The sequence below is a fragment of the Plecotus auritus genome, assembly GCF_963455305.1.
Source record: "Plecotus auritus genome assembly, chromosome: 8".
NCBI classification, from domain to species: Eukaryota; Metazoa; Chordata; class Mammalia; order Chiroptera; family Vespertilionidae; genus Plecotus; species Plecotus auritus.
In genome coordinates this window covers 107,532,068-107,559,233 of record NC_137782.1, presented here as the reverse complement: position 1 = coordinate 107,559,233, position 27,166 = coordinate 107,532,068, and the positions used below count along the sequence as shown (strand labels likewise).

At 50.9% G+C, this 27,166-nt stretch overlaps 1 protein-coding gene across 6 annotated transcripts in view; it reads right to left on the bottom strand.

The window, feature by feature from the left end:
- The window catches only part of NCK2 (NCK adaptor protein 2), a 138,608-nt gene that overhangs the window by 11,768 nt on the left and 99,674 nt on the right, over positions 1-27,166 (bottom strand). For all 6 annotated transcript variants that reach the window (XM_080686992.1, XM_080686988.1, XM_080686990.1 and 3 more), the window contains one exon: positions 11,102-11,820. In XM_080686992.1, coding sequence (XP_080543118.1) covers positions 11,102-11,820 — 719 coding nt within the window. The remainder of the gene's footprint in view (positions 1-11,101; positions 11,821-27,166) is intronic.

Genomic DNA, 27,166 nt, shown 5'->3' with positions numbered 1-27,166 from the left:
CAACTGTACTCCACTGATCAATCTTCCCTCTGCTCTCAGCTCAGAAAAGCTGGTTTGGAATTTTATCCTTCTGTTAGGTCACCCTCTCTAGTTGTCCAATTCTGCATTCTTTTCATCAGAATAGACTCACAGTTTATACTTATGCCACTAGCTGTCAACTGATACTCTTTTCTTTGTTTTTGCTTCAGATTATCTTTTCACCAGCAGTTTCTGTTCTCCTGTAACCACGTCTCTGAAATATTTACTCCATAAGCTAACACCAACTCACACACAACATGATCAAGTCTTATTAGTTATCGGTCTTATTAGTGTCTGAAGTGAACTTCTTTGCACAAGGGAAGAAAAATCAACCATCGGCCGCAGAACAGCCCTCAAAGTCCCATGGACCTTATCTTGAAACAATCATGTTTACTGTCCATGTTCAAGTCAGCATGTGGGAGTGCTTGCCCCTCCTTGCCTCCAAAATATATTTCTTAAAGTTACATTTAAATACCTCAGAGGGTAGCGTTTTAGAATATTGTCCTTTTCATTCTTTGTCTCTTCACCACATCATGCCTGCTTGACTGATCAACAATAAATGATACTCAATTCCAAATGTTACCATATGCACAGCACTGTCCCCAGAGGCCTGACCGATGTCACCTGCCACGCTCAGTGGTGCCCAGACATGAGCGCCGGAATCTCCTGAGGGCTCGTGCAGGTGGAGGTTGCGGGCTCTACCCCAGGGACTCAGGTGCAGTGGATCTGGGCAGGGCCCCATAATCTATTTCTAGCAAGTTCTCTGGCGATGTGGCTGCTGCTGGCCCAAGAACCACACTTGGAGAATTAAGGCCATGGAGGCTGAAAACATTTTACATGGTGTTCTCCCCCTCGCTGCGGAACTACCTTTGCTTGGTTCTGCTTGTCTCCAATGGCTGTGACACAGTGGGAACTCCCAAAGGTGGAACACTGGGGTAGGAAGAAGGCAGTGAGCAGGCCAGTGTGCTCACACTTCCATGCTGTTACGACCCCTGCTTTCTGTGCTACAAGCCCCGTGCGGGAATGCGAAAGCATCGCTCTCTGCTGCTCCTGCACGCTCCCGAGGCCAAGGTAAGGGTCACAGAAACACCCCAAACCAGCAAAAGGGGAAGCTGAGATGAAAAAATTGTGTGCTGATGCAAATCAAAACCACAGCAACCGCTCCGCACCACAGAGAACTCCTTTCTCCCAGGCACTGCCCCCCGCACCCCCATCCCTAGAAACCACCATCTGTTCCCCATCTTTATAACTTTCTCATTTCTACCATGTTAATAAACTGAAGCACACAGTAAAAATACCCATGTTATACCCTGGTTATTATTATTATTGAAAACAAAACAAAATTGGAAAGCAAAAACTGTTGGTGTGAATGTGAAGAGACTGAGCCCTTGTGCACTGCTAGTGGGAATGCAAATGTCACAGCCACTGTGGAAACAGATGAATTCAAAAAACGAAACCATGAATTACCATCTGATCCAGCACCTCCACCCTGGATCTGCCCCCAAAAGCCTGGCAGGCAGGGACCGGAGCTGACATTTATACACCTGTGTTCAGAGCAGCGTTACACAGCATAGCCAAAAGGTGGGAGCTACCCATGCCCATGGCAGGGTGAATGGATACACAAAATGTGGTCTGTACACATCATGAAGGAATACCATTCGGCCTTCCAAAGGAAGCAAACTGACACATGCCACAATAGGAACGACCCTTGAGGAAGGACATTACATGAAATCAGGCTACACGCAAAAGGACAAATACTGTATGATCCCACCCATGAGGTACTTAGACCAGTCAAACTCCTAGAGACAGAAAGTAAAAAGCTGCCAGGGACTAGGGGAGGGAGAAATAGGGAGTTAGTATTTAATGGGTGTGGAGCTTCATTTAGGAAAGATGAAAAAGTTCTAGAGATGAATGGTAGTGATGGTTGTAGAACAATGTGAATGCACTCAGTGCCACTAAACTTACACTTAAAAATGGTCAAAATGGTAAATTTTGTTATATATACTTTGCCCAAATTAAAAAACAACAAACATGTAAAAAATGTTTACGTGTTAGTCTAAAAAGATGTGAAATTCTGGCGGCAACATCGGAACCATGATAGAGGAACCCAAAGTATCAGGTTGGACGAAAACACCTGCTCTTCCTGCCCTGGATGCTTAACTTCCCGCAAAGCTCCAGCCCCTTCCCAGCGCCTCCTAGAGAAACAGCAATGGTACCAACGAATGCCTCATTTTCCTGGCTCAACGGCCACCTAATGCCGGGCTAATGGTTTTCCCGGGGGCATGTGGCAGTCAGAGACAGGCTCAGACCCAGTTCCAGAACCAAAAAAGTTTGCTCCCCTCTGGGTGGGGTTCAGGCGACAATGATCCCTGAAGTCTGCATTCTTCTATGAACCACTGTTTTTTTCTCGACTTTCCAAAAAGGCTACAGTGATACTGCCTGGCTCCGGCTGACTACCCACAGGGTTCTCTTAGGATCCAACTTGGCATGAACACAGTTACTGGGAGCTAGGTCTAACTGCCGCCTCTTCTATAAGCCAAAGGGAGGGCGGCCTCAACCGAGAAGTACACTCAGGCACATCTGCAGCCACTGCGAGAAAGAAACCAGGCAGGGTAACACCAAACACACACACAGCACCGCAAAGCTGGGTCTGCACCGGTGCTGCATGTACCAGCGTGGGAGCCCTTCTTATAAGGCAAGTGCTAAAAACTTACTTGACCCAGTTATTAAAAATTTCCATTACAGCTTTACATATTTGGGGGGAAACATTTCTCACAGGTACTAGCAATTTTACATGAGAGCAATAGAAATACTTAAAGGGCATTTAGTGATCTAAGGCATTCTTATGAAAATATTTCTAAAGATAAATTACTTACTTAGACATACATATATATTTTTTAGTTTGAAAGGGTTGCTCATCAGTTGCCTGTGTTCCCTTCTGCCCACTTCTCTCCCCATTGTGTTTGCAGGCCTGAAGGGAGGGTATCTGGCCCCCCTCGTGGCAGCAGTAAGCTAGAGCCACTGTGTCTGAGCCAAGGGAGCGGGTGCGTCAGCACAGCCAGCAGGAAGTGGGAGAGGTGCCAGAGTCCCGCCCTGTGCCATGGCTCGGGTGCTCACACTGAGGACCATGGCTCGGGTGCTCACACCGAGGCTGTGTGCATTCTGGGTAATTCATACCCTAATTATGTGAGAACACTTCTTCAAGTTCCATCAAGGTGCCAGGGACTCGATGGGGCAACACGATGCAATGCGCATTCTCCCTGCCGACTTGGTCTCCCAAGGGGTCACGCAGGGGTCCTCAAACTTTTTAAACAGGGGGCCAGTTCACTGTCCCTCAGACCGTTGGAGGGCTGGACTATAGTTTTAAAAAAAAACTATGAACAAATTCCTATGCGCACTGCGGGCCTGGGACGAGTCGGCTGCTAAGCAGGACAGGCAGCGGCACCCGGCGGGCCGGATAAATGTCCTCGGCGGGCCGCATGTGGCCCACGGGCCGTAGTTTGAGGACCCCTGGGTCACAGCCACATTCAGGGGCGACTACAGGTGAGCATAGACGGCTGTGTGGCCTGCGGTCAGGAAGGTTTCCCAGAAGCAAAGGTGCCTAGAACGAGCCCTGAAGGATGTGTGCACTTTCGACTGGGGGGAAGGACGGGCCAGGGAGGGGAGCTGTGTTCTAGACTTTTCCAAGGGTCTGGAGGAAGAGGGAGCTGAGTCCAGAACCCGAGGGCAGGAACACAGTCATGAGGAGGGAGAGGGCGATGAACGCTGAAACCTGGAGAGGCATGGTGCCAACGGAGAGGCCACCAGCTACTGTGGGCGACGCAGTGGGGACCAGCTGGCCACCAGTGGCTTCCTCATCCTCGCCCGGACCAAGCCGCGCAGCCGCCCTGAACCTGCCCTGCTGACACGTCACAATCAGGTGAGTTTTACGTAAGACTGCTCTCTAGTCTGCTTTCCACATTTATCTCCCTCCCCTCAAACCAATTTAGCATTGCAGGTACCCCCCACTTTTTAGAAGTTCATGCTACCCCACTTCACTTGACGGAAGACCTACATTAGTACCTGTTTTTGCTAACCAAAAAGTTCAGAAGAGAATTTTCCCTTTTACGAAGAAAAGCTAAAATAGTTCAGACTCTGTTCTGCCAGCGCCATTACAGAGGCAGCATGAACCCCTGAGCAGCGCGAGGGGCCCCCAGCCCCTTCCCAGCTCCTGCAGCTCCTCAGCTCCAGCCCAGAGGTCTGACCCTGTCTGCCAGCGCCTGGGCCTCATCTCCATGGGTTTTGTGCATCTTGGCAAAGGGGTCCTGGGGTGTCAGAAAAGCCTCGGAGAGCTCGTAAGGGTGTTCAGCTAAGCTGAACGAAGTAAAGACACGTGTGTCCACTGAACCTGCCCGTGTCCACCACTCAGTTTCCACAGAGAAAACGTGTGAGAGCTGCCAGGGAACCAGTGCATTTGCTAGTGCCAAGCGGCCTCCTCCACCGGCACCAGCCGTGGGTGAAAGGGCAAGCCCACAGCTCGTGTGGATGGGTGGAATGCAGTGTGTGCTCTGTCCAGTTAGCTCACACTCAAGGAGCAACCGTCTTTTTAATGAATGAAAGGGTCCCTCCCGTACGCATGCTGCTTCTGCTTCTGCTTCAGACAGGCCGTGCACTTATCACACTGCTCCTGCTTCTCCTGTCAGTGTGATTTTATGGATTATTTGGTATGACTTGGTAGGTTATTTTTTGGGTCTAGTAACACTCAACTTTTCCATAGAAATTTATGGTAATTGTTCTTCACTTTATGCCACTTGGGCTTACAAAAAGTCTCGTAAGCACCTCTACTATGGAAGTGTGATGGAAACCTGTATTTTACTTTCTTTTATTTATAATGTAGCAGGGAAAACCACCATCCCAAACCCTTCAGAGTAAGTGGTGGTTCTGAGGCCGAAATGCCAAGATGCTTAGTGCCTCCTGTGTCACTGACAGCTAGCCTTCTCGCAGGCTGGGACGCCGACGTCACGGCAGCCCGTGACAGGGAGCTCCGGGCCAGCACTGAGCGCTGGGTCACGCCTTTCCTGAAGCTGAGGGTACACTCAGATATGTTTAATGTTAACAACTGTAAAGGTCCAGACATAAAACTTCCATTAGCTACTGAACTATAAACCTGACAATTAAATAAAACAATTTTTATTTTTGCAACTGGAAAGGTGCTCCTAGGAACCTATCCATTTTCTTAACATCTAGAAATCACTGTGCCAACCAGGCATTTCAGAAGCTTGTGAGCAAGTCACGGCAGGAAGACATTCCCCGTGGCCCCCCATCTTCTGAGCTACTGAGGCAGCAGCTCCCCCCCTTCTCCGACAACTGAACTCTTTCTCATTCTTTTTGTTGTTGTTAATCCTCACCCAATGACATTTTTTCCACTGATTTTTTTTTTTTTTTTAGAGAGAGTGGAAAAAGGGGAGGGAGGGAGAGAGAGAGAGAGAGAGAGAGAGAGAGATATGTAAGAGAGACACATCAATTGGTTGTCCCCCTCACAGGCCCCGATAGGACTGGAGATGAAACCTGCAACCCAGGTATGTGCCCTTGACTGGAAATCGAACCTGCAACCCTTCAGTGCACAGGCCGACGCTCTAGCCACTGAGTAAACAGGCCATAGTTGCTTTCTCATTCTTGATCAGAAACACAGAGCAAATACATTTAGTTGCCAAACTCTAGCTCAAAAATAAAGAGATGCTTTATGAGATGAATTTCACTCACCAAAAGCTGACAGTTCGGCATAAAAGTGAACTCGACAATAAGGTTAATAATTTTCACCTTTAAGCATGTTTATAATCCTTAAAAATGTAGTATTCTGCAGAAATGGAGTTTAAATTACTGCTATTAATGTGTATAAAACCATTAAGACTGCATAATAGATACAAGCAGTTTTCAAAGAGTGGTCCCTAGATCCGCAGCAGCAGCATCACCAAGGAATGTGCTGGAAAGGCAAGTTCTGGGCCCAGGTCTCCTGACTCAGGAGCTGTGTGGCGGGAGCAGCCACCCCTACTATGCCAGGTCCCCAGGCTCCGGGACATTCACAGTTTGAACATCACTGACATGGAGAGACAGTGATCAAACTGGAAACTGAGTTCTGGCTAAAATTAGGATTTCAAGCCCTGGCCAGTGTTGGTCAGTGGTCAGAGAATCAGCCACACACCGAGGGGTCTCAGGCTCAATTCCCAGTCAAGGGCATGTACATGGGTTGCAGTTTTGTACCTGGCCCTGGTCTTGGTGCATGCAGGAGGCAACCAACTGATATTTCCTCTCTCTCTCCTCTCCCTACCCCTCCCTCCCTTCTATCTCTAAAAAAAAAAAAAAAAAAAAAAAAAAATCAATGGAAAAAAATATCCTGAGGTGAGTATTAACCAAAAAAAAATTAGGATTTCTATAAGAAATGTACAGGGTGGGGGAGAAGTGGGTTTACAGTTGTTTGTATGGAAAACAATACAGTGCAAGAATAAATTGCGTTTCGCATAGTCACAAACCTATTTTTACTCCACCCTGAAATCTGAGAAATATAGCAAGGAACTATGCTTTTGTTCTGTTCCTTCCTGATCAAGTAATTTTAATAGACCAAAAAAGAACAAGGGATGAAACAAAACTAGTAGTGTGAATACTATGTGCATTAATTATCTTTGGCAAGATAGTATTTCTCTGTCAGAAACAATGTGTCGATGACAAAAAGTTAGGATCTGCATACCACCACTGTGGGACAGGAGCTGCTGTCCTGGGATCTTCAATTCTTACAGAGGAAAACGGCTTCCTAAAAGACAGGCTGATGCATAACGTGGGTCCCCTTTGCTGACCCCCATCCCTGTACTCCGTTACTTTCTGAATCACCTTTTTGAAAAGGTAGGATGTAGCAACTGAAAAAACAAAATAACACAGCTCGCCAGAATTCTAGTTCTGGTTGTTCCTACTTGTAAGTACAGCCGTGGAATAGGTGTGGACACATATCCCAGGATTTATGATGGACATGCAGAGGACAGGTAGCGCTGTGAGTTCCCTAGATTTAATGGGTTATGGATTAGCCGGTAGAAGCATGACTGTCAAATACAGAAAGTGAGAAACGGTTTATTTCATCTTGAGCTGCTAAGGCTGCATGACAATTACAGGTGAGAGAGGAGAGCAAAGGAAGAAGAGCGATGATGGGAGAAAGAACATCAGGGACTGAGATTCAGCAGAGAAAACGCCACGGCAGGTCGCCTGGCTGGTTCCCGCATTCACTGGTGAAAAGTGTCTAACAGATACCCGCGCAACAGCTGCACGTCACTAACACCGGAGGCCATGGGTGTGGCAATGTTCTAGTTTGTTTTCCCAAAATATGCACTTCTCCCCGCAAAAGCACTATTTCCTTGGATTCCCAGTTGGTATATTTTTATCTTTCAAAACTGAAATATATTACATAGTTTTAAATGCAAAATACCAACAAGCAAGAGTCTAGCTTATTTACACTGTGACCATCAGGAGGCCGGTAAAAAGGACGCATCTTGAAGATGTGCTCTAAGACAGCTGCTCAGCTTATCCAGAGTCGGGCATCCTATGTGGACTCAAGGAAGGTTCTAGGCCCAAAGGCTGAGAGAAAAGAAAGGCCCTCAGGCGAGGATGCTGCTGAGCCCTCACAGATGCTGAGGACGAGCCCTGTCCGTCCTGCACACTGCAAGGTGGACGCTGGACTCTGGACCCAAGCCCTCCCCTGGCCTGTGGAGACGGAGAGCCAGGCTCTCCCCTTAGAAATGCAAGTGAGCAGGAAAAGGACAGAGGAGAGGAAAGTGGGTGGGGGACTCCAGCAAGAGGCAGTGGCAGTGGATGGAGGAACAGAAATAAGCAAAGGTTTGTCCATCTGTCCATCGGGCAGTTCCACAACAGCCACAGGTGATAGGCTGTGAAGGAGAAAAGCAGCGACTGGCCTAATGCTGCTGTCGGAAGCAAAGCAGCACGTGCCTCAGAGCCCTGGCAGCAGCCCTTTGGCACAGACAGGCGCAAGACCCATGGGGCAAGCAGCCTGCACCCAATCAGGCCACACGGCATCTCCAGACCAGCAGGCCCGCGGGTGCAGAGCTGGTGCTGGTCCCACGAGTGGCTGTCTGCTCCCACAGCCCTAGAACTGGAGGCCAGGCACACTGTTCGCAGTGGCAGCTTGCTGTGGTGTAAGTTAGGACAGTGCACACCATCCGAAAGGGCCCCTAGAACGTTAAAATCAAATGTAAACAACATTTCAATTATGGAGACAGCCAGCCCAGTCTGTAGCAATGAGAGACAAACAAGACATGCCAGCGGCCAGTTCTCAGATGGCACCGCACAATGCAAGGGCCCTCCCAACCAGGACCTCCTTCAGGCACGACGCCCGCACGCAGCGTCCACATCCACGGAGAGCAGCAGGCCCCCGAAGGCCAGCCACCTGCAGGCCGCTGTTCTCACTCCCTCTTTCCGAGGACTCTCTTCCCCAAGTCCCGACAGGAGCCACCATGAATGGGGCTGGTGTCTCCACACTAGGGCTGCTTCAGCCCCGCTCTAAGAAGTCTCTTCAAACCTAGGTGTTCTAAGTCAAGATTATACTTTTTGACACGGAATTACATTTGCCCCTTCAGGCTTTGGATCCATCGCTTTATATTGTAACTAGAGGCCCAGTGCATAAATTCGTGCATGGGAGGGGTCCGGCTGGCCTGGCCCCAATCAGGGTAGACTGGAGCTGGGCCTGTTGGGAGGAGATGGTGGGAGGTTGGCAGGCTAGCTGGCCCGCCCCAATCGGGCCCAATCAGGGCCGGGCTGGCTGAGGGAAGGGGCTGTGGGCAATTGGCTGATGGGACCCGCCCCCGATTGGGGTTGGGGGCCGATTGGGGGCCAGGCTGGCCATGGGGAGGGGCTGTGGGCCATGCCTGGCCAGCCCCAAGCCCGAATGGGGTGGGGGTGCCAATCGGGGACCAGTGGCCTGGGGGAGGGGCCATGGGTGGTTGGCCAGCTGGCCCTGCCCCTGATGGGGTGGGGGGGCCGGTCTGGGGTGAGGCCGGGCAGGGAGAGGGGCTGCAGGAGGATGGCGGGCTGGGCCCACCCTCTATTGGGGTGGGGGGGCGATCATGGGCAGGGCTGGTGTGGGGGAAGGACTGCAGGCCGATCAGGGTGGTGGGGGCCCATTGGGGGCTTGGCCAGCCGGGAGGAGGGGCTGCAGGAGGTTGGCTGGCCAGCCCCACCCCCTATTGAGGTGGGGGGTGCAATCAGGGGTGGGGCAGTCAGGGGGAGGGGCTGCAGGAGGTTGGCTGCCCAGCCCTGCCCCCTATTGTGGTGAGGCTGGCTGATCAGGGGTGGGGCTGGCCGGGGGGAAAGAAGGGGGTGTTTGGCTGGTGGTCTGCTCTTGATCAGGGTGGGAAAGTACGATCAGGGGCAGGCCGGCAGGGGGTAGGGGCTGTGAGGTTGGCTGGCTGGCCCCACCCCCTGATCGGGCTGGTTCGCTGGCCTTAGTGGGCATCATAGTGACCGGTCATTATGGCCGTTATGGTCGCTGGCTTTTTATATATATAGATTGCTTTTCCAGGGCTTTTCCAGGGCTTCCTCCGAACTTCTGCTCAGAAGAGTTCAACGTGCTGCCATGTGTCATTCTTCTGCCTCAAACAGATCTAAGGAAGCTGTGCACAGAGCTTACGTCACAGGAGAATCAGGTGATGTGAGGTCCTGCCAGGGATGATGAACTCTGGCAGCTGGATAAGAAAACCTCAGAGTTCAGATTCCAGATGCAGTTAGCGATCAGGCGGGCGAGCTTGCCCAAACACATCTAGGGAGGCCGCTAACTCCACAAGCTGCCGACACCACGATGGATCTGATTCCCACCACTATGGGCTCCTGCTGCCTCAGAAAGGAACACATCATGACTGCCTCTCGAGTCTCTGAAGGGGAAAAACATTTCTGTGGTCTTAACTCCTCACAGATCAAGCACACGAGTCTTGACTATGAACTCACTAACTGTGGCATCAGCCTTTTCAGAGGACAATCACAGCACACAGCACACACTTACTAGTTGTATAGTTTGCATTTAAAAACCTACACGGAAGCCTGCCAGAACCAAGGCAATGTCATCACAATGAACTCTATCTATAGAACTCTTACTTTTGTTTTTTTGGGGGGCAGGGGTGTCTAACTATATGGAAGGTGTTTTTGCAAAGAGACCTGCAAAACCAGTTGAGTATTTCCATAATACACATGTGCACACACATGCACATGCACACACAGGCATGATCCTGGCCCAGTTCCTCCACAGAGGCTCAAGCACATCCCCAAAACACAGACCCCAAATTTGCCAACTGCTAGCACTGCCCCTCCTGCAGGCTAGGCGGCCTCAGACCCTGCGTTCATACACATGAACTCATCTCGCTCCAGAACTGCCTTTCCCTTTCGGTCCTGTTCACAAATGCTCCCAAAGCCGCTCAGAGGTGCACGGGGTGGTGGTGCCTACGGCAAAGGCGACCTCAGGATGATACGATGCACATGGCTTACAAAGAAAACCCAACGCACAAAGGCTGCATCAGAAACCAGTGCCCATCTGGCTGCGAGCAGCTGACATGTCTGGGACCCAGAGTGGAGACAGAGTTAACCACAGGGCCTAGGAGGGGTCACTAACAATGGGAAACCGGAGAGAACATGATGTTTAGGTCTGCAGAACAGAAAGGGGAAACCTTAGTAAAGGGAAAAGCCGCCTTCATGAAGTAAAAACGTTCTCACCCTTCCATCTGAGAGTGCGTCTCCTGGGGATATGTGGCGATAGTGGAGTGAGGCCCTACACGCACCGTGGACTTGGGTGTACCGAGCCGCATCTCACACGGGGACACTGGCCAGTCCTACTCACCCATCTTAGTAAGAGCCCCCAGATGCTCTTGCTAATTCTGGTCTATTCACTCAATCTGCACAGGAACAGTGCACAGCTGCCACACTATGCACTGTACACACATGGGCACACAGGCACACACACGCACAAACACGCACACATGGACACACGTACACACACACATTTACTGTTTCTCCTGGAACCTCCTGGCACCGGGCAGACCTCACGCCCCAGGTCACTTACCGAGGACTCGCTGTCTCTGATGAGGAAGTCACCCTCACGGCCCCGCTCGTTGAGGGCGCACTCGGCCTGGTGGCGGGTCACGTTTCCGTAGTACCACTCTCTGCCCGCGAAGCGCCCGCTGCCCGCGGGCCCCGGGTAGCTGATCTGCGGGGTGTGAGACGGGGGCAGGACAGGCCCATCACTGAGGACCACCACATAGTTTTTGGGGACAAGGCCGACCTGCCCCCGGGCATTTTTGCACTTCCACCACTCCGGGTCGTTCTCTGGCTTCTCAATCACCTCCATGGTCTCTCCCTTCTCAAAGTTGAGCTCCTCCTCGGTGACCGAGCTGAAGGGGTATAGCGTCTGGACCACGTGCAGAACCCGCGCTCCCTGGCCATTGCTCATGGGTGCGCCCCGCCGCAGGCTCGGGAAACTGGGGGACTCCGCGGCCGCCTCATCCACCTCCTCCAGGACATAGTTGGAGGGGAACCAGCCAATCTGCCCATTGTAGCTGCCACGCCACCAGCCATCGCTGCACTTCTCCATCACGGTGACACGTGACCCCTTCACCAGGGACAGCTCGTCCTCCCTCTCCGCCACGTAGGCGAACTTGACAAAGGCCGGGATGTTGAGGTCGTAGATGCGGTCGGCGCCCCCATTGGCAGGGTACTCGGCGTCTGTGCTGGGCGTTGGGGACGCGTCCCTTGCACTCGTCTTCCTCTTCGTCTTGCCCAGGCCTGTGGAGACACAACAGGGGCTCAGTGGGCACTGGCGCCTGCAGCGGGCGCTGCTGGGCATCATGGGCATCCTGCTGCCACCTCCCTGCCCATAATACTCAAGGGGGAAAATCCGCCCCACCGGTGTGCCTCAGCGGTTAAACGTGGACCCATGCACCAGGTCACCGGTTGGACTCCCGGCCAGGGCACAAGCTCAGGTTGCAGCTGATCCCCAGTAGGGGTGTGAAGGAGACAGCTGATCTATGATTCTCTCTCCTCAATGTTTCTCTCTCTCCCTCTCCCTTCTCTATGAAATCAATAAAATGTTAAAAAAAAAAAAAAAAAAAGGAGGGGGTTATCCACCCTGGTTACAAACCAGGGTCCCTATCAGGAAAGTCACATGTTGATGGCTGCAATGAGCACTTGCCAAGGGACTACAAACTGAGAATTGCTGAAACTCATCTCTTTCCTTTACTCTTAAAAAAATGCTAGAGTAACAGCAGCACAAAAGATAACAAAATAGTAGAAAGTTAATTTCCTTCCGAAATGACTAGAGAATTCCTGTGCCACTCAGAAAAAGAAGGTATAAAGGCACAGACAAGATGTACTCACATCCTTGAACTGGGCAGGAAGTTGGGACTGAATGGACTCAAAAGACCAGTTCTAGGAAGAGTCAGGTCTCAGCAAGCAGAGCTTGCACCAGCAGGGCCACTCTGCCGCCTCCCCTCAGGCCAGGGCGCCCTCTCCTCCACTCCTGGGACCCATGCCCTCCCAGGGCTGCCCCTAGGCAGAAACCTGTACCCTTCTCCTTTCTTCTCATCCGGCAACTCTTTTCTTTCAAAACAAGGCTCATTTCCCACACAGGCTGTGATGAAGTCAGAATTTTTCTTATTGTGACCAAAATCCCACTTAGTGGATCATAAAACCCATTTAGTGGGTTGTGACCAGCCTGTATGTGTGTACTGCTTTTTTCTTAGGGGAATAAAATGCAAAAATCCAACAGTGCATCAGATACAGAATTGCTGCTTCCTGTATACATGTGGCGAGTGAGGGTTATAATGTGAAACTTATTTTTTCCAGAGCAGGAAGAACAATCTGAAAAGCCCTATGGCAAAAATGCTTTACCCTGGCAAGAATGCACGGGATTCTGAGCCTGTGGAGCCGGGATCCTGGGGGAGGGCGGCACGGTGGGGCTGAGGGGGGCACGGCCGGGGCTGAGGGCCGAGTGCTCCTGGGCCAGGGGCTGGCCAGGCTCCTCAGTCTTCCAGACAGTTGGCTGTTACCACATCTACCAGAGTCAAGAGCAGATTCTGATGGTGTGGAAACTGCAGCCATTGCAGATTTTTATTTTATTTTATTTTATTTTATTTTATTTTATTTTATTTTATTTTATTTTATTTTTCCAAACGACACTAAAGCACTTTAGTGGGTAGCTTGCACCTCTCTCTCCTTAAACTGGAGTAAAGACAGAATGATCCCACACACGGGCTATGCTCTGCTCCGGGCTGAGCAGCGGGTCAGGGGGAAGAGCGTGCTGCAGTGACCACCTGCCATGCGGGCAGCTGGGCGCCGCCTTCCAGAGCAGACCCACCCAGGTCTAGGATTCTGCCACCCGAGGCACGTGCCAGTTTGGCGTCACAGCGGAGCCAGGAGACTGAAAGGCACTCGGCCGGCCGGTGAGGTGACAGCACGGAGATGTGGTGCCCCAGCGAGTACACACGAGCGCGTGGGGAACGCAAGAGCAAGCAAGCCAGGACATTGCACCAGGTTAGAAAGTGATTTCTACTTAAGAGTTAACTTGCTACATCAAAATATGAACATCCAAATCTTAGAACGGATCCTTTATGCGATTTCCAACCTCGGAGGGTTCGCCCAGGCCCCGAGAGCGTGGTGACCCGCGGCAGCGGTTCACAGGGAACTTCTCTCAAAGGCTCAGCGCTACGAACCTCAGGAAGTGCTCCCTACCCTGAAGCCGAAACCACCGGGCAGAGTCCAGTTACTGATAACAAACATTTTAAGAAATCACATTTAAAAGCAACTTATTAATGGACCTTTGCAAACTTTTAACAAAAGCCACATGAAAAAAATACCGATGGAAGATCAAGCTTTAGCATATTCACCAGGACATAGAGATGTCAAGACCACAGAGCAGACACAGAGCTCAGCATAACACGCTGCTGAAGACACGTGCAGCGACTTATGATGCATATGCTGCTTTGTCTGCTGGCCACCCTAAGATTCTGGGAGAGCGAGATAAATGAGGCAGGCCCCTCTCTGCCCATGTGGAGTTTTATTTTCTCCATCAAGACTGGACGTTGCACATAGCAGCTGTACTACGGGAAACGGATCTGTTTTGCTCTAATGTGACCTAAGAGTCCCTGAGACCACGCTGGGTGGGCCTGGGGGCGGTCACAGCAGTGACTGAGCACAGTCACAGCCGGCTTCCTGGGGAGGAGGATGTGAACGTGTGGATTTTTGGGATGTAGCAGCAGACATCAGGTACCTAATTTGGATTCTATGCACCCAGCACAGGAAGTGCTCTAGGGCGATAAGAAGCATCACTTTTATTAACAACTGGGGCTTCGCATTTTCTCTCAGAACAGCCTTTTACCGGAAGAGGACTGCAGTGCTTTCTGAGTGCCCGTGGCCGTGGCCCTGCCAGTGCCGGAGAGCCACCAAAATAGAAAGTGCCTGTCAGGGGTGTGGGACCTGGGAACCTTATTCCACAGGGCAGTGTCATCTGTAGCTGCTGCTGCAGCGACATTCAACAGACAGGTGTCGGCACAGGGAGGAAGATGATCCTACTGACACCCACATGACCCAAACCCTCACAACACTCCTGTGCCAAGTGGGCCTCCCCCCATTTCACAGATGGAGAAAGGTGCTAAAGGAGGTCTGGGAACTGGCCCAACACACACAGCAGTGGTGGCTCTGACCCGTGCTCCCAATAGAAACGGCCAAGCACACAGCAGTGGTGGGTCCGACCCGTGCTCCCGATAGAAACGGTCAAGCACACAGCTTGGTCAGAGGCTGATGTGCAACAGGCTCTATGGGCGATGAATGTGGGACTCTGAATTGGGGCGCTCTGACAACGCCCTGGCCCTCCCAAATAGCGAGGAACCCTTCCTCTGATTCTAGGCCGTGAAAATGGCCCTGTGCCTCCAGGTGGAAGTGGAGCTGAGGTTGAGGGAATCATGAGTAGCCATGTGACCACCGCCATGTCTCAATGTGGAACAGGCCACATGTGTGTGAGCAGGGGCAGCAGTGCTGCTGTGTGTCCGAGGAGAGGACACGTGTGCACATCAGCCTGAGCCCCAGATGACCCCACCGTGTCTGGGCTCCAAGTAGCGTCTCTAATTTGAAGGAAAATTTGTTCCCTCTCAGGGCAACCTGCCGTCCCCACCCCCACGTGTGTATTTCCACTAACATCTTCTCCTTGGTTTCTTTTCCTTTAACGAAAGTCACACCACCTACTTCTCTGTTGTAAGAAAAATGACTGGAACTCCAGTGTGTTTTTAAGAAGGACCAGGTGAATTTTTTTCTCTTTAAACTTTATGTATTTTCCCAAAAGGAGAGGCGAATCCTCACACCCACTTTGCAAAGTCTCAGGCCACCTTTATCACTAAGTGAACAGGAGTAACCAAACCTGGCCACCTAGAAGCCCTTGCTGAGCAGCTTGTGCTCACACGCTCTGCACCAGATTTCCGAAGAACATACTTTCCAGCACTTCCCCTTGGGGCCTGCCCATCTTGGCCCAACTATGACTTCCTGTGTACCTGGGCTGTGCACGGGAAGAACTCCCAGGAGTGGGCCCGCGTGGCCTGGCTGTACCCTTCCCCTACCCTCTCCTCTCAGGTCCAGGAGCCGGACCCACGCAGGGCCCAGGCAGCTCCAGTCAAGCACACGCAGTGGCGGCACAGACCCGCGCTGGAATGCTGAGCACGGGGGAGCAGTAGCGGGTTTTAGCAAGATTTGGGGCTTCAAATGACATGCTTTTTTCTTTAGTTCTAGAGTTTATCATAAAATCCATCTGCACAGGGAGCTATTCCTGCAGTGGCGTCGGGCAGATCATTTCATGAGTGAGGACATCTAGAAGGCGAGCATCCACAAGCCTTCCCACCTGCCGCCTGTTGCCCTCTGCAGAGCGATGCTCTCCTCCACAGCTTCTCAATATGCATAAACTGCAACAGCTTTGCACGAAGAAAGAACAAAGAAGGAATGGAAATCACGTTTAAAAAAAGAAAGTAAGACACTGTCTCATGTGGCATGAGCTCAGGAGTGACCAGGATTCTAACTTCTACACTGGTTAGGCTCTGCAAACATTCCTGTTCCCTCGAATCTACAACCATGAAATTGTGGCATTTAAGATCCAGAAGAAATCTTATACTGCTTAGCTGCTTCAGGCTGCTGCTGTGGGAGTGGCCTGGGGTCCTGTGTGTGTTGCCCAAGAGACCGGTGGGCAGAAGACCCCAAATCCCTTTACCCCAACATGCCCCTCAGCAGCTCCAATGCCAGGGGTGCTGGCCAGGAGGTGCCAGGCAGTATGCTTTTCAGAGGAGTGGGTGAAGGTCTCTGAGAAGCCAGACCCCAGGTCCCCAGGCCAGTCCACAGCCAGGCTGGCCAGCAAGGGCACGGCCTGAGGATGGGCTGCCTGCACAGCACTAGGCTTGTGGCCCAGGAGAACATAATAAGCTCTTTGACGAAGCTCCCTCCATCACTGTCACATTAGAGACCAGCCACACTGTGTGAACTTTATTTGCATCTATACTAATAAAAGGGTAATATGCTAATTAGACTGGGAGACCAGACATCTTCCTACCATCCGACTTCCTTCCCAACAAAGCCACAGTGGTGGGGGCCGAGGCAGAGGCGGTTAGGGGTGATCAGGCCAGCAGGTGAGGGCAGCTAGAGGCCATCAGGTTGGCGGGGAGGGCAGTTGGAGGCCATCAGGCCGGCCAGGGAAGGCAGTTGGGGGCCATGAGGCCGGCAGGAAAGGGCAGTTGGGGGTCATGAGGCCGGCAGGGGAGGGAAGTTGGGGGCCATGAGGCCGGCAGGGGAGGGCAGTTGGGGGCTATGAGGCCAGCAGGGGAGGGCAGTTGGGGGCCATGAGGCCAGCAGGGGAGGGAAGTTGGGGGCTATGAGGTCAGCCGGGGAGAGCAGTTGGGGGCCATGAGGCCAGCAGGGGAGAGCAGTTGGGGGCCATGAGGTCGGCCGGGGAGAGCAGTTGGGGGCCATGAGGTTGGCCGGGGAGAGCAGTTGGAGGCCATGAGGTCGGCCGGGGAGAGCAGTTGGGGGCCATGAGGTCGGCCGGGGAGAGCAGTTGGGGGCCATGAGGTCGGCCGGGGAGAGCAGTTGGGGGCCATGAGGTCGGCCGGGGAGAGCAGTTGGGAACCATGAGGCTGGCAGGGGAGAGCAGTTGGGGGCCATGAGGTCGGCCGGGGAGAGCAGTTGGGGGCCATGAGGTCGGCCGGGGAGAGCAGTTGGGGGCCATGAGGTCGGCCGGGGAGAGCAATTGGGGGCCATGAGGTTGGCCGGGGAGAGCAGTTGGGGGCCATGAGGTTGGCCGGGGAGAGCAGTTGGGGGCCATGAGGTTGGCCGGGGAGAGCAGTTGGGGGCCATCAGGCTGGCAGGGGAGCGGTAAGGCGGCAATCAAGCTGGTAGGCAGGCAAGTGGTTAGGAGCCAGCGGTCCTGGATTGCAAGAGGGATGTCCGACTGCCGGTTTAGGCCCCATCCTGAGGGGTCCCGGATTGGAGAGGGTGCAGGCTGAGCTGAGGGAACCCCCCAACCCGTGCACGAATTTCATGCACTGGGCCTCTAGTATAATAATAATAAATAATGTGTGCACCAACAGGAATGCTACTTCTTACTCTGAGCAGACAGCATAATTTTAAATGACTAATAGCTGAGTTAAATTTAACACTACAGGCATACCTCCTTTTATCGTGCTGTGCTTTACTGCACTTCAGAGATGTTGCATTTTTTACAAACTGAAGGTAAGACCCTAAAAGACTCAGACTACTCACTTTATTGCATCGCTCACTTTATTGCAGTAGTCTGGAACAAACCCTGTAACATCTCCGAGGCATGCCTGTGCACTTGTCAGCTTTTGTGAAAGTTTGTGGCACCAAGCTACTAAATCTCTGACCCTGAGTTACCTTTTCACTGACAACAATAAGCAATTTTAACATTCCTGAATAAAATTACATGCATGAAAGACTGAGTTCTAACAAAAGTTTGACTGTGTTATCTATGTTAATGGTAATGATTTTAAAGTCAAAATCTCTCATGTGCTCCTTGTAAGACCAAGGAATGGTAAATAGATGACTTTAAAATATGCTCTGTCACCTTCCAGCGTAGGTCTGCAGATTTAAGATAAAGTCAGACAAGTTTGATCATTAAGAAATATACTCAAGTCGATTCACTTAGACTTGATGCACTATGCACGAAAAGGGGGCCACAGGTAAACCTGGCAGGCTCAGAGGAGGCCTGCGTGGCAGCCTGACAGACTCAGAGACCGAAAGTAACCACATGGGATGGTGTGAAATTAAAACTTCTGAACTAAAAGCAGACCATGGTGGGGAGTCATGCCTGCCAACCGTAGTTCCCTTGACAAAGGTCAGTTTTTACTGTGACTAAGCCTGCTCAGTGTCTTTTTGCATCTCAGATAACATGCCTTTGGAATGTCAGTAACCCCTTTGTCCAGATCCCTCAGGACACCCACCAGAGCAGGAGACTACTGAACCCCTATTGTTACTCTGTCCTGAATACCATCTGTATGTGTAGTAAATGTTCACTATCCCGTACCCCCAATATAAAAGTATGTGTCTCTCAGTTTTAATCTTTATCCAATCCCAGAGGTTTCCCTGCTTTGCTTTACCCTGTCTCCTTAATTGACCATCAGTGGATTGCATGTAACCCCCTTACACCTCCTTCTTTAACTCTAATCTACACTAATAAAAGAGAAATATGCAAATTGCCCGTACCTCTGCAACACCCATCAGCCAATCAGGAGCGAGTTTGCTAATTAACCCAACAAAGATGGTGGGTTAATTTGCATACACAGACGCGGAGAGGCAGGGCAGGGTGGGACTCGTGCTATGAGAGGGAGGGCAGGGGGCGGAGGGAGCTACAGGAGCAGCGCTCCGGCCAGAGTGGAGAAGACTGAAGGCTCCGGCCGGAGTGAAGGCCTGGGTCCCAGGTGCCAGAGGAAAACCGGTGCCGTTAGCCAGGGGAAGGAAGGCCTATTGCACGAATCTTCGTGCAACGGGCCTCTAGTGTATAAAATAAGCTGCAAAACTGCCTTCTTGGGAGCATTTTCTCAATCTGTTAAGATTTTGGTTTCCAGCAATTGCTATCAATTTGGCTCAAATTAACTCATAGAAACTCTCTACCAGACAGTACCCAGTTTTAGGAGCTCTAGGCAAAGACATTTTATTTTTGTTACTAACTGATCTGTAACATGAACCACCTTAACTAAAAAGCTTTCTTGTACTTAAAATGCCAGTTATACTAAGTTAAGAATAGAGGTTATTAATTTGTGGGAGTTCCCCCATTTGAGTTAGGTCCTATTATTAAAGTCAACTAGAAATTACAAAAGGCTTTTGTTATTAAATGCTAAGAAGATCTGACAAGATTTGACTAAGGTATAAAGTAACTGAAATAAGTTTTCATATCAGAGTTAGAACATAATGTTTGGCTTCTAATAGCTTTTCATATTATTATATGTGTATATAATTTATATTTAGTAAAAACTAGATATGCTGGCAAGATTCAGCGAATATCCAGTTCTAACATTTATGATAAAAATATTTCAACATATAAAGGGGAAAAACTCAAGTTTACTACACTTAAGATTTTTTAAAGGATGACCATTTAAGATCAATGCATTCAACCTCACTAGCTGCTAGGGAAATGCAAATCAAAACTACAATGAAATACCACCTCACACCTGTTGGAGTGGCCATTACCAACAAGACAAGCAATAACAAGTGGTGGAGAGGTTGTGGGGAAAAGGGAACCCTCACTCACTGCTGGTCAGAATGTAAACTGGTACAACCACTATGGAAAGCAGTCTGGCGAGTCCTCAAAAAATTAAGAACAGAGCTATTGTATGACCCAGCAATCCCACTCCTGGGTACATACCCGAAAACCTCAAAATCATGTTTTCAAAATGATATATACACCACTATGTTCCTTGCAGCACTATTCATGGTGGCCAAGACATGGATAAAGAAGATGTGGTAGCTATACATGATGGAATACTACTCAGCCATAAGAAAGGATGAAATCCTGCCATTTGCAACAACATGGATGGACCTTGAGAACATTATGCTAAGTGAAATAAGTCAGTCAGAAAAAGCTAAGAACCATATGATTTTACTCGTATGTGGGATATAAAACTGGAACTCGTGGATACAAACAGCAGTGAGGTGGTTGCCAGAGGGAAGGCAGTGGAGGGTGGGGGTGGAGGAGGCCAGACATATGGTGACAGAGGATGATTTAACTTTGGGGGGTGGGCACACAGTGCCATACACAGATCCTGTAACCTAGAAATCTATACTTGAAACCTACATGATCCTATTAGCCAAAGTCACCCTAATACGCTTCATTAAAGAAGATCAACACAGTGGCTCTCTGCTGCTGTTTCTTCTGCTCAGCAGTCTTCTCTTCTTCAACCAACTCCTGTCCATGGCTTCTGCTGGGCTCCACCCGCGCGGCCACGGGAAGCTGGAGCTCCTCAGGACTAGTGAGCATTGGGGGGCACCGTCCTGGGCGCCCTCACCTGTGGGTCTGTGTGGAGCATGAAGGAGAGGGCAGGGATGAGGCCCAGGGAGAAAAAAACAGAACCCAGATGACACGCATTGAGTCCCTCCGTCTAACCAAGATTCCCAATGATGTGAGATAAATCCTCTTTAAATTTTCTCCACCTCTTCCTTCTTTTTTGCTGTATCTACCTTCTGTCACTTCACTTAAGAACTCTGGAAAAAAACAAAAAAAACACACAACCCTCCCCCAACTCTCACTTCATTCCCCTTCCAGCCTTTAACTATGCCAAACTTTATTCCCACTCTAATCTGAGGGAGACATGCTCCGAGACGCCCTGAGACCACAGAGAGTACTGAAACCTGTATATATTGCTTGTTTCCTATACATACGTGCCTGTGATTAATTTATCAATTAGGCACAGTGCAAGATAACAATAGTAATATGCTAGACCAGTGGTCGGCAAACTCATTAGTCAACAGAGCCAAATATCAACAGTACAACGATTGAAATTTCTTTTGAGAGCCAAATTTTTAAAACTTAAACTTCTTCTAATGCTACTTCTTCAAAATAGACTCGCCCAGGCCGTGGTATTTTGTGGAAGAGCCACACTCAAGGGGCCAAAGAGCCGCATGTGGCTCGCGAGCCGCCGTTTGCTGACCATGGTGCTAGAGCCAGGGGTGGGCAAACTTTTTGACTCGAGGGCCACAATGAGTTCTTAAACTGGACCGGAGGGCTGGAACAAAAGCATGGATGGAGTGTTTGTGTGAACTAATATAAATTCAAAGTAAAGGAGCGGAGGGGAGAGCAAGAGAACCCTCTGCTCTTTCGGCTCCGCGGGCCGGATAGAACAGCCGAACGGGCCGGATCCGGCCCGCGGGCCGTAGTTTGCCCACGGCTGTCTAGACCAACTTTAACAACATACTGCAATGAAAGTTGTGTGAATGGCTCTGGGCCCTTATAAAGTAAAATAAAGGGACATGAACACAGCACTGGGATACTGAGACAGTTGATCTGATAACCGGGCGGCTACTGAGTGCCACGGAGCGGGTGGGGGGGGGGGGTTGGGGGGGTGCGAATACAGTATGGATGGTCCTATCCCCAGACAGCGCGGGACAGCACGAGTCTTCATCATACTATTTAGAACAGCATGCAATTTAAAACTTATACTTTGTTTATTTCTGGAACTTTCCATTTAATATTTCCAGACGCAGTTGACCCCAGATAACTGAAACTGCGGAGGCAAAACCATGGTTAAGCTGGGGGACTACTGCATTTGGGTAAGTTAAAAAGGGCACAGTAACACAGTAACTCCTCGGTATAAGGGGCTAATTCGGGCAGGAGGTGTCCGTGAAAGGCAAAAGGCTGCACATAATGAAGCTGGTTTTCCGAATGGGTATGTTAAAAAAATGGACAAATTAGTTAGTTTACCTACATTGACTTATGTAGACGTATCTGTGTGATTAAAAGTAAGTATGTAGGAAAAGTTCCATTTCACAGAAAAGCTTCCTGTATGTATTACAGTAATTTTAAATTTATACTGAATAGGCCTAGTAAATGCGTGCGTTCACCAGTCACCTCGAATAAACAAATGCACAGGCTGGGCATGGCCTAGCGCACGTGGAACACGGGCCAGCACGGTTAAACTGCTGCAGAAGTCATGCCCTGTGACAACAGCACCCCTTTATCATGCACAAGGCGGTGTGATCACCTGCTAATCATTCCCGAACACTGTCTATGAGCAGCAGCCCTTGGATTTAAATATATAGACTATAGCTGTAGATATGTAATATTTATTTATGTCAGCGAAATTACTACAGTATTTTTTCCAACATATGGCCTATTCACTAAAATTGGTTAAAAATAACAGTGAATTAATAACAAAAATATAACCTGTTAATTTAATTATAAGCAAATCTTGGTTAAAAGCATTTAAAGATTAACAGGGTGTTAATTTTCACATATGACATACGGACTGGGAATGAGGTCTGTTAGTTCTGAAGTCCGTTAAACCGAGGCCTGCAAAATCGAGGTTTCCTGGGCTTGGCAAGCAGCCAGGTTTGGGTGTGGGAGTGAGGTGGGTGCTGGTGGAGGGACAGACATCACCACTTGCCAGGACTAACGAGCCTCTGGGCTGGTGCAAGGGTTTCTTACACCCACAGAATCTTGGGTTTAACGTATTTACCGCCACAGGAACCATAATGAGAACTCTGTGGCACTGGATGGCCACGGACATCAGGCCTCAGCACCAATCCCTCTAACCTCAGTTTTCTGAGGCCCCAGATTTGGCTCAGGAGGGCCCAGATGGCTTCCCTGTGGCCAGTTTCCTAGGCATGGTTGTCAGAGACACTCCAGGGCAGCTCAAGAGACTGGGGCAGGCTCATCAGTCTAGGACGATTTCAGACAAGGCCAGATCTGGGTCAAAACAGACTCAAGCACCAAGCCGGCACTCAGCTGCTGCAGTCAGCATCCACTCCTTTTGTCACACGGGGGCTGGAGAAGGCAGGACGTGTGTGCAGAAGAGAAGACAGGCCACCGGGCTGTAAGCGAGGTGTGAAGGAGGCCTCGGGCCACCCCTGGAGTGGGACATGGGGCGGGAGGGCAGGGCAGGCAGCAGCCAAGACAGGTCCCCGCGCAGCTGGCAGAACTGAGTCAGGCAAAGCAAAGAGCTCGTCAGCCCAACTCTCTTCCGAGCATCCCACTGGCAGAAAACTTACCTGACACCCTGGACTCATCGCCAGGAACTGGAAATGCTTCCAGAAGAAATCCGAGTTCCTAACCACTTCCCAGATAAAGGACTAAACGCAGCCCAGGACAGCTTTCTGGGTCTTCCATGTCCCTCTCTGGGCACCAAGTTCATTCACAAAAATCCCAGCCTTATGGGTGCCCCAGCCTTATGCGTGCCTCAGCCTTATGGGTGCTGCTGTTGGGTGCCCCAGCCTTATGGGTGCCCCAGCCTTATGGGTGCCGCCGTTGGGTGCCCCAGGCTTATGGGTGCCCCAGCCTATGGGTACCCCAGCAGCCCCACCCACACTGTAAGGTCCCGACAACAAGAGGGAAGACAGCCAGGATGTGGTGAGAACAAGGGAAGGTGAACATGAAGCTGGGCCTGGAAACCTTCCTCTAGCGGCTTAATGTAGCTTTTAAAAGTGAAAACCAGTGTTTTTTTCCAGAAGCTGAGTCAATCTGCACGCCTCTGACCGGGTCGCAGGCATCTAGCCCGTGGGAACACCCCGGCTCATCAGGGGAAGCTCAGCCTTCCCCACCCGCAGCCTCAGAAGCACCCACCCACCTCTACTCAGCACCCACTCACTGTACTGTCTTTACCTCCCGGAGAAAGCCCATCTTAGTCTCTTTGTGGCCTCAGGGCCTGGCATTCAATGGATGCTTGCTCAGGTAATAAACTCCACTTCCTATCTCATCACCACTATGTCACACACACTCCTCCATCCTTCCAGACTGACCTCTCTGGGGGCACCCGCCTGTGTTGCCAGGACTGTTAACAAGACTACTTAGGAGCAGACTGATGTTGCACCCAGCAAACCGCCCCACCCCCTGCCCAAGTACCCACCGAGCCCTCCCAACAACTCTTTCTTCCTTCCCCCCTTCAACAGAACTGTGAGACCCCACTGTGTGCCAGACACTCACACCCGTGAGGCCAGTGGCCAGGGTGGAAGGCCCAGCTCTAGCTGGGCTGTGTCTGAGGGGTCCAAGGTACACTGGTTCCTGAAGCACCCCCTCTCTGCTCGCCCCCAAACTGGAATGAATGGAGGAGACTGCCTTCTATCGTTCCTAGGCATGTGCATCTCAGGTGTTGTCCCAAGTACAGGGAGGGAGGGAGGGAGGGAGGGAGGGAGGGAGGGAGGGAGGGCGGGAGGAAGGCGACTCCTAAGTTGGAAGGAGCTGCCATCCCTGAGGCAAACTCACAATGACTGGGGAGGGGCTGCCAGTTGAAGGAGGGACAAAGGAGCTAGTCCCCATCCCTAGGATCCCCTCCAGTAGACAGATGGCAGAGGACCAGCTCAGAGGGACAGGGGTCAGGGTCAAAGGGCCCACCACACACAGGTCCCTGTGTCCAGGACTCTGGGCTGGAATTTCTATCCTTGCTCATGAGAAAGCCTGTTCATCTGTAAGCAGGCAGGCAAATAACATGATTGAATATTTAGTCTGAACAACATGGTTTAGAAGTACAGAACTCTCCGTCAAATGTGAAAGTCAAATGGCAACAGATGCCAATGAAAAGAATTCTTTTTAAATTTTAATGAACAATACATATTTAATACTTCTCAACACATATACTGGATCCATCAGCATAAGCATTTTTTAATATGCAAAAGGGTATATGAGACATGGCAGTATATGACATTCTGCATGTATATGACATTAACATGTCAGCCCTCTGGCAAGTTTAGTACATGCATCTTTCCCAGACCATACCCAAGTAAAACAAACGGGCCAAATAAACGAAGATGAGAATGGGGCAGCATATCCATGCAGGGGCCAGGGGCGGGCAAAGGCTCCCACCAACTTCCTCAGACCACACTCCATGCCCAGCCTCTGCCTATCAGCTTCAGACCTCGGCCAGTCGAATGTCTCTGCTCCTCGGTCCCAAGGACAGCCTGACACTTGTGGGGCTTAGCCTTGTGTCTGGTACCCAGCAAGAGCCCAAATGGCAGCTGTCATGTATTTATTGCCATCATTACATCATCTAACTGTTTGCCTTTCCCCTTGAGGACAAAGGCAGGGCCAATGGAGATAAGACAGGTGGTGCTTTCTCAACAGAGGTGCCACATAGCTCTTCTTTCCCTAAAGCGTGCCTGGGGCAGGTCTCTCCACTCCTGCTCTTTGGCTAAGGCATGGGCAGGCACAGAGTCAATGCTCAACAACGCAAAGTGGGCCTTCATCCAGGGAGCGAAAGAGAGTCCCATTTCCAAGTCAGAGCAGGCAGCAAGGCTGGGAAGCCACACGCTGCCTTCAACAGACAACACTGGTCACCAAGACGCAGGCCTTGTGGAGTCATGGGCTCGCTCCTGCCTGCGCTTCGGGGGAGGGCACGGAGGGAACTGGGCTCCTGCCTGTGCTCCGGGGGCGGGCACGGAGGGAACTGGGCTCCTGCCTGTGCTCCGGGGGCGGGCACGGAGGGAACTGGGCTTCTGCCTGTGCTCCGGGCACGGAGGGAACTGGGCTCCTGCCTGTGCTCCGGGGAAAGGCACAGAGGGAACTGGGCTCCTGCCTGCAGCTCTTGGCCGTACATCTGTGTGGCTTTGTGGACGCGCCAGCCGGGACCTGCCTCAGCTGTGAAGACCCGGGACAAGTCACTCAACCTGCCTGACTTTCAGAGGAAAGCTCTGGGCCAGGCTGTCTCCAGGGCCCTTCCCGGCATCTGAAGTCTACACACAGCCCCAGCTCTCAGCTGCACGTCACCTTTCCCCTGGACTGAACGTGTGAGAGGCTATGAAAAAGCCCACGGAGGAACACAAGTGGCCCTTTTGGAGCCTCACAGCCATCTTGTTTTTCACAGCCATCACTCACTGCTTTTCTTAGCTCTTAGATTAAACATTATAGATTGAGTCAACTTAAATTAGTAGCATAAGAACAGCTCATTTCAGTACTAATTCATGCTCTACTCCTAAACATCGACCTGCAAAATTTTCAACTTAGAAAATCAACTGCTTTACTCCTTAAAAAACAAAAAATGCGAAAACAACACCAAAAATGCAAAATTAAGTGAGATACCCTGCAAACAGCTGCCGCGGGACGGCCTGCTTCCACGAGGAAACCCAGGCAACCATGGCCTTAAAATGTTGCTAAGAGCTGCCCGCAGGCGGCTCTGGCTCAGAGACTTGAGGTGTTCACCGACTCTGCACCCAGGAGCAGAGAGGGCAGTGATGAGCTATGGCGGGGAGAAAGCACTGGCAGCCGGAAGGGGCTGGTCACAGGGACTGACTTCTAGACAAAAGAGGACTGGAGGAAACGTAGGCTGATGTGCAGAGAAACACTGCCTGCCTGGCTAAGCCCCCACAGAGCTGGTCTACCATGGTCTGCAGCAGCTGGCAGCTGTGCAAAGCAGGGGTGCAGGGGCAGCGGCTCAGGGAGGAGGCAGCAGGGGGAGCAGTGCCAGCCTTGCAGCAAGCACCGCAGCACATGCCAGGAACCCCTGTGCTCCCCATGCCTGTCCCCAGCGGACACACAGGAACATGTAATAGAGAAAAGGAACATTCGGGACATATGGACAGGGTCTAAAAAAGGAGAGTGCCATATGGGGAAACGCAGTCAGAACTGCACTGGTAGGAGGATTTTACTTGAATTTCTGGGCATTCTGAGTTCATGTTTCTGTGTTCTAAAACTGAAGGCTCTCCGTGAGTGACTGACCACAGGCCTCCAGACGGTCAGTGATCCCTGGGAACCAAGGCATCTTCAAACCCGTTCTGATGCCAAAGAAAACCGTGACACTGCCTGCTGCGGTGGTTCTTGCCAAAAAGTTTAAAATAAAAATGAAAACTGAACAACAAAAACAAACAACACAAAAAAACGGAAGGCTCTGAGTAACTCTTTCATCAGGAAAGGGTGTTTTCTATGCTCTTTAGAAAACAGACGTGATTA